The sequence below is a fragment of the Oreochromis aureus genome, linkage group 14 (assembly GCF_013358895.1).
Source record: "Oreochromis aureus strain Israel breed Guangdong linkage group 14, ZZ_aureus, whole genome shotgun sequence".
Classification (NCBI taxonomy): domain Eukaryota; kingdom Metazoa; phylum Chordata; class Actinopteri; order Cichliformes; family Cichlidae; genus Oreochromis; species Oreochromis aureus.
The window spans coordinates 6613069-6620458 of NC_052955.1; the positions used below are offsets into that span (position 1 = coordinate 6613069).

Genomic DNA, 7390 nt, shown 5'->3' on the forward strand with positions numbered 1-7390 from the left:
GACAAGGCTGAAAGTCAATATTTTCTGCCTGTGATCTTTGGTCTTTAGGTGGTACTGCATTTAAAACAGTCATACATCACTCTGTCATGGAAATCACTGCACTTCCAAAAATCTTTGTTTGTGAACACAGTTCAATGTGCCTTTCACGAGTGCAGGTTAAAGGTTCATAATGCAAACAAGAAGCCGTGGTGACCATTATCTAAAAATGCAACCATATTCTCAGAGACAAAGCTCACTTAAAATGGACTGAGAAATTTGACATTCCTTTTGGATAACTCTGGAACTAAACAGAGAGGAACTATCCAAGTTGGTATCAGATTTACAAGAAATGGTACAATTTGTTCCTTTCAGTGTGGATCACTCTGACAGGAAAAAGTTATACTTTACTGTTTGTCCTGGGTGTCACACATTAAAGTAATTACAAGCAGTAAGACTTTAGGTATTTTAAAGCAGTCATAATATAATAAAAAAGTGATACTCATATTAAAAAATGAATGAATGTCTTAACTATAATAATCTGCTTGATACACACATTAAGCATGTTAATCATCAGGTTATGCAAATCCCCCTCTTGTACACATTTGCTTCAACATCCCCCCTCCCCAGACCTTGGCCTATGTCTGCACTGCTGTTCTAGGTCAGTTAACAAATAACAGTTTGATCTAGAGAGACAGACACAAAGTCATGCTGACAGAAGGATTTATTCAGTGTTCACCTTTAAACTGCATTCCATGTATGATTACACTGTGCACATAGGTGAAAGGGTAACTTCCAAAAGCAGGGCAGAAGACACTGGGAGAAATGTGGATGAGAAAAAGAGTATTCAGTGAGATCATCTTTTCTCAAATTTATGACACAAATCCAAATCTGAGACTAACATGTTCTTATAAATGTCTGTGTGACTGAAATCAAACTGCTGGCCCAGTTAACATCAAGCCATGGCATGGAAAAAGTGATACAACACAGACAGACAGTGTTTATAGGAGTCAAGGTTATTTATGATTAACCTGAGGAGCATTGGCATAAAGCCAGGAAGCACACCTTTATTAATTGGTAAATTAGTCCTACAGATTACCCAACAGCTGATTAGTAAATAACAACATACTTATATTAAAAACATCAGAATAAGGAATTTGAAAGGTCTGTCAACTAAAAAGCAAATCCTCCACAGTCAAATGCATCAAAGTCGGAGTCTCCTTCAAAGTCAAAGCTGTTAAAGTGTGGGGAATCGACATCCTGGCTGCAGGCGTGGAAGGAGCCCCCGGCAGAAAGCTCAGAGAAGCCCCCTGTGCCGTGGGCAATTTCTGGGGGTCTTGTGGCAAGGGGAGAGGAAGGGGAGCAGGAATTGAGGTAGCCCAAAGCAGAGGAGGCTGCTGCACCTCCCATCAGTAAGCATACTGCCCTCACTGCCCGGGCATCACTGCTGTTGCCATGGCGAAGACAGTCGGACACACGGTGGGGTGGTGCCACAGAAACACTACGCAGAGGCCGCCGTGACACATTTGCTGTAAAATATGTAAATGTTGTTAAATTCACAAATTTATGTGTTTTTTGTCTTATTTTACTAGCCAGACAGTATATATTATACTAACTGACTACTATAATACTATTATAATACTACTGGCAATAGTGTATATGTGTGTACTAGACTTAATATTCATAGACTACTTAAATTAAATGGGACACAGTAGAAATACAATTAAGCTATATTTTTATTACTCAAAATTAGATCAATACACGATTAACCCCAACTCTGCCTCTGTGTGCTCTTTATTAGGGCTTTGCAGGTGCTTAAGGACACCATCTGTCATGCTCAGAACAACAGAGCACTAAATTATAAAGGAAAAAAGAGAAACATGAATTCTCTAAATGCATCACATTTAGCAAATTAAATTAATCAGAGCTTCAGTAATTAAGATGCAGTTGTAATTGTAATAAAGCAACAGGTGTGTAATGTGATAATGTGTAGTTTTAGGCATAAATGCTTCAGAAATGTGTATTTTTGAATGTGCTTCCCATTTGTTTTATTCACAAATCGTTTTATATACATTAGTTCATTAATTAGCCATATTAGAGTTTTTGTTCATTTGTCTTGTTTTTTCTGTTTTGTGAAATTAATCAGCACCTTTCTTCAAGCTACTGTCAAGTAATTACAAATGGCCTAAGAGCTGACCTTGGTTTTGCCCTCTTTCTCTGAAGGACCCTCCCCGTTCAGTGACCCTAGTCAGAGGAGGGGTGCCCTCACCAACCCTGGGTGACCCGGGGTCTTTATCACTGGCAGAGTCGGGCAGGGGATCTCTATCTGTGATGCAGGGAGTGAGGCTGCGTTGTCTCTGGAGTGTCAGGGGTGACATGACACCCTAGCAAATTGGAAAAAGTAAACTTCATTATATGACAGAAATAAACAGGTGGAACAGGAATCCCACATATTAGCAGTGAGAAACATAGAGAACGCAATTTGTTTTAATATTAAATAAAACAGTAGGACCAGACAAACACTGCTAACTAACTCACCTCTCTCACTTTCCTGATGACCTTCAGCCAGAGCCTGTGAGAGATAATGACATGTCATGATGTTTGAAACAGATCCAAAGTTTTATTTTTTTTATTTTTTTCAACAGCACAGGAGAAGTTTTACTGTGAGTCTGATAATCACCTGCAGTAAAATTATTTGGTACCAAGTCGAGCAAAGGGGACCTAAATTTCTGAATTTATGTGTGTGTGTAAATATGCCACCATGTGCAAAACAACTGATGGTGAATGGAGTAAAGGACATCTGAGCTCCAGAGGGAGGGAGATAAAGAGAGAGAGAGAGAGACCTACATGCAGTCATCTGGGTTGTCTGAGAGCAGCAGCAGGAACTTGTTCTGTGGCAGGATAAGCGCAAAGCAGCAGTCCCTCCTGCCCCCTGGAGGCAACTTGGGCAGGTCAAGTATTTCTCGTCCCTCTGCAATTGACTCACAGCTGCTATGTAGTGCTACCACTTGGTCTGGAGGGGACTCTGCATCCCGGCACACCAGCAGGTTACCCTCTATGGTCAGCACAAGGTACTTCTCCTTCCACTGCTTAAACATGAAGCCGCCTCCAGGAAAAAGAAAACAGTACAAGTAGGCTCATAAATAGGAGATGAATCAAAAAGTGCCAGAACAGCCAAAACAAGTTGAACAGGAGGTCCTTCTGACTAAATCAGACTTCTGACTAATCAGACAAACAAGTCTCAGAAAAACAACTGTAAAAACATAACTGTAGCAAAAGTACAGAGAAAATGTTATGTTATGTTCTGCCACTTATCGTATCATTTGATGCTGTTTTTCTGAGGCTTTTTAGTCTGGTGCTGTTTAGGCAGAAGTCGTATGTGTTTTTTAGTGGAATGTGATGTTTTTCGTTTATGGTTTGACGTCCGGGACCGTTTGATTTGATGTCTGATGATGGTTTCCTGAGACCTGACGATGTCCTAAAATGTACACCATAGCACTGATCAGTGACAGCTGATCTGATCTCACTCCCTTTGTTTGTCAGTGTTGTTTGTTCCGGTCATTATGGAAATGTACTGTTTATAAGGTTAAGGAAACCTGCATTCAGCTGAGACTGAAGATGTCACTTGGATTAGTGACGAAACATTTGTTGCACTGAAAAATGCTACGTCCAGATGAACAGAATCAACTTTTTGAGAATTCCTTACCTGGATGATTGAACATGAATCAAGATACTTCCGTATTAGTACTAATGTTACTCCTGGCATTGTATCTCCAGAACTATAGTGGTGTTGTTTGTTTGTTTGGTTGTATGCTTGTAATCATTGAAACTTTCACTAACTTCACTGAAATTTTCACAAACAAATAACACAATCGTTTAATGAGCAGGTTCTTTGAGAGAAATGTTCTATTTTTGTCAGTTTCAGTGATATAATTGGATACTTATTGTAGTGACATGAACACAGCTATAACAATGCCCAATAAATTGTTTGGGGGGTTTTAAGAGCACAAACAGCAGCCTCAAAATCACGCTGATGAAAAATTACAACAGTCAGTTGTCGCAGCATTACTTATGAAAACAACAACAACAATACCAATAATAATACAAAAAATAATGATACCTTGTCCTTGAAACAAGGCAGATCCATAAAAATCAAAAATCAATAGAAACAGCCTGAGTTAAATGTAATGCTTTTTTGTATTAAAAAGAAACCGAAATATTCAAATTTTTGGAACAATGAGTTTCCAGAGTTTTCAAGACAGAACACACACGACTGTGTTAGACTGCAGACAATAGAAGGTGAGCACATGTTGACAGACAAGATCTACTTTATTTCTCCATACAGGATTAAAGTTGAACAGGTGGATTTGCAAGCGAGCAAGAGAGGGGGGTATAGGAATTTTTCATTGATTGTTTGTTATTATGGCATTTACTATACCTTACTATACATTAATTTGACTGCAGATTTCAACCTATAGATTAATATCCCTAAATTTTAATAGCGCTATTAGTCGGCATAAGTCAAGAGAGGAAGAAAAACATTTGAAGTACCAAAATAGCTACTTAACTGTTATCAACTGTGACGCCACTCTGAAATGAAAACAAGGGCAATAAAAAACAGATGTAATATAAGTAAAGAGAGGCGCTGGCCAAGAGCCGGTTCATGACTTGGCTTGAAAATTACCATCTCGTCATTCTGTAAAAACACATCTGGGATTGATTATATCATACTGGCTGGCTCTTAGGCTGACATTGCTCATGTAAGAGTTGGATTGGTGTTCTGAGACAGTGTTGTTTTCCACCGATTGTGAAGTCAGCAGCCATATAATCTATACTGGCTTTAAATGAATAAACACTAAGAATTTATTACACCTTGGAGAAAATAAGCATAAGACAATCAGAAAATCTAAATTGAAGACACAGTTGGGTCATATTTGACAGCAAAGCGTCTGAGATCTTCAAAAAGCCTATATAGTTACTAACTTTGGCCTAATTTGCAGAATGAGCACAAAAGGATGCAGTAAACAAAATCAGATCAAAACATTCACATCAAACTTTACATGACGACTGCAGAGGGGTTACTGTGGATAAAAGGATAGAAGCAGGCCTACCATATTTTTTGAGGAAGCCTCGATGAACACCTGCTGTGCTCATGTCTGTGGTCATCACAGCAACAGGAACTGAAATGAAAGGCAGAGCACTGATGCTGAAAAATAGGGTAAGAGAAAGAGGGAGAGGGAGAAGCGGGAGAGAGAATAATCCCCACTATTTAGGCCTTCCCTCTTTAAACCCATGCTGTTGTGAGTGGAATTGGAGCCATGCCTGGTTATGCACATATAAACATCATATGAGCATAAGAGGCCCAAATAATCATAACAGCGAAGCATAAATCCCACCAAAAAGATGATTTATGATTTATACTGCAACCATTACCAGATGTCATGTTGGACACCCTCCCTGAGCAACATACACACACAAGCTTCAATTTCCAGTTCCTCACAGAAAATATGAGAGGTGCATTATGGCTTATCATTAAACTGGTAAACCTGTCAAACCTGTATCTTAGCGTATCCCTGCGCCCTTGGATGGCTTCCGAACAAGGGCTCGGATCACCTCCTGCTCAAAAAGATTAAAACAGAGGGATTATTATTCTTGCACAGCTGGAAGCCTGTTGTTGCACTGCTGTGGATAGGCCCAACCAAGATTTTAATCTGTTCAAACCTGGGATATGTGGCCCCATCCAAGTAACCACCTCTAAGATATTACATGTCTTTCATCATCATATATCCAAGTGAGATTAAATGCCATTCACTGTGACATTCTGGGTTTGCTAATCGCTGTTAGAATGACGTTATGTAACAGGAGGGATCTTAGAGAGACACTCTCATGCTTTGATGAGACCGGTCTTCAATAAATGGGTTGTAAGGTGGTGGTAGTCTGAAAGATGTGGGGGCTAAATACAGGAAGCAGATTTCAGCAAGCAATTTGAAAATAAAATGGGCAAAAATATTCACACACCTTCAATGTACATTATATATTGCACCTTTAACACCTTGAATACATGAGACTTGAATCTTTGACCTCTGGTTTAGTGATCTGCCTACAGTAATGTGTAACATACCACATGGGATCACCAACATGCCAAAGCATTTGTTTGAAGTTGTTACTGCAGCCCTTGATGCGTGTCTCTAGGTTTTTGTTCACAGACATATCTGTCTCTGTTTAAAGTTTATGACAAGCAGAGCTATTAAGGAGTTAGTCAAAGCCAGGAGATGACATAAAATCAGATAATCCCACTGGAAATTTTATTTTCCCATCAGACAGATCAGTCCTTCTTTTGAACTCTATGTGTGACAGAAAAACAGGATCTTACACTGTAGCACATAGATGTCATTTGCTTTGCTGTCTGTTGCTATTTCAGTGTTCCTATTACTGGCTAATATCACCAGTGAGATGAACACAAAACAGCACAAAGCTCTCATTGCAAGGTTTAATCTTGCTGCACACCTCTCAGAGCAAAGAACAAACATGAAGTAATAATATCTGGTGTTTTTGGCCCGGTTTAGTCAACTTTAAAATAAAAAATGATATCAGTACTGATAGAAGAATATTGATTACATTGTGCTTTCAAATTATTTGGGAGTGTAGAAAAAATCATCATATCAAGTATTGAGTATAAAATCTTTTACACTCTATGGCTGAAGTAAGCTTTCACCTTCTGCTTTTTGTTGAGTCCGTCTGTCTTCAGTCTGATCGAATGCAGCTCAATTTGATTTAAATCAGGGGATTGACTCTACTATTTGAGGACATCGCCTTTTCACCCTGTTATGCTTTTGTGTTGTTTTTGCACTATGTTAGGCATTGCTGCCCCGCTCAAATGAAATGTTTTCCCAATAGGTTTTGTACATTTGGCTGAATCTGAGCTCACACAACAATCTTGTATAGCTCAGATTTATCAGCAAATGTCGGTGTTAGATCCATTGGCGGCTATACTCAAGTCATAACAAAAACACCAACGTGTTTGACCGATGAGGAGGTCAGTTTGGGTCAGGAGCCTAAACTAACCACCTTTAAATGATCAGTCTTCAGTTAGGTTTGTTCAGAGAGTTTCTCAGGACTGATTGTTCTTCCATGATTTCAGTTGCAGTTTGAACAATGTCCCCAGCAGGGGGCATAAGAGCCTTCAACTTCAGGCAGTCAGTCACTACAGTTTATTTTAATGAATCATCAGGGTTGAATGGAGCAGTTTGGCTGTCAAGTCTGCAGTAAGGAGAAGGGGAAAAAAGGGCCCTCGGCTCATTATCAGCACCACCGGGGGGGTGTGTAGCTGGGAGAGTAGCAGGAAGGTGTTTCTCATGTCTTCCAGCCAATAGACACTCTTCTTCCAGACAGGTTGTTTTGTTAATAAGCATTT

The 7390-nt window shown here is 39.5% G+C and overlaps 1 protein-coding gene across 1 annotated transcript; it reads right to left on the reverse strand.

The window, feature by feature from the left end:
* Window positions 1-682: 682 nt before the first annotated feature.
* On the reverse strand, window positions 683-5593 carry LOC116336485 (pleckstrin homology domain-containing family B member 2). The gene is made up of 6 exons (XM_031760378.2): window positions 5532-5593; window positions 5088-5156; window positions 2824-3082; window positions 2515-2548; window positions 2174-2360; window positions 683-1505 (listed from the first exon to the last, which is right to left on the reverse strand). Exons 2-6 carry the CDS (start codon window positions 5140-5142, stop codon window positions 1150-1152), a joined length of 891 nt encoding a protein of 296 aa, XP_031616238.2. The 5' UTR covers window positions 5143-5156; window positions 5532-5593; the 3' UTR covers window positions 683-1149.
* Between the last annotated feature and the right edge of the window lie 1797 nt (window positions 5594-7390).

Coding starts and splice junctions, on each gene's coding strand:
- LOC116336485 (XM_031760378.2), bottom strand. CDS start 5,142: ATGACCACAGACATGAGCACAGCAGGTGTTCATCGAGGCTTCCTCAAA. Junction 3,083..5,087: donor AGGCTTCCTCAAAAAATATG/GTAGGCCTGCTT, acceptor TTTTTCCTGGAG/GCGGCTTCATGTTTAAGCAG. Junction 1,506..2,173: donor AGAAAGAGGGCAAAACCAAG/GTCAGCTCTTAG, acceptor CATATTTTACAG/CAAATGTGTCACGGCGGCCT.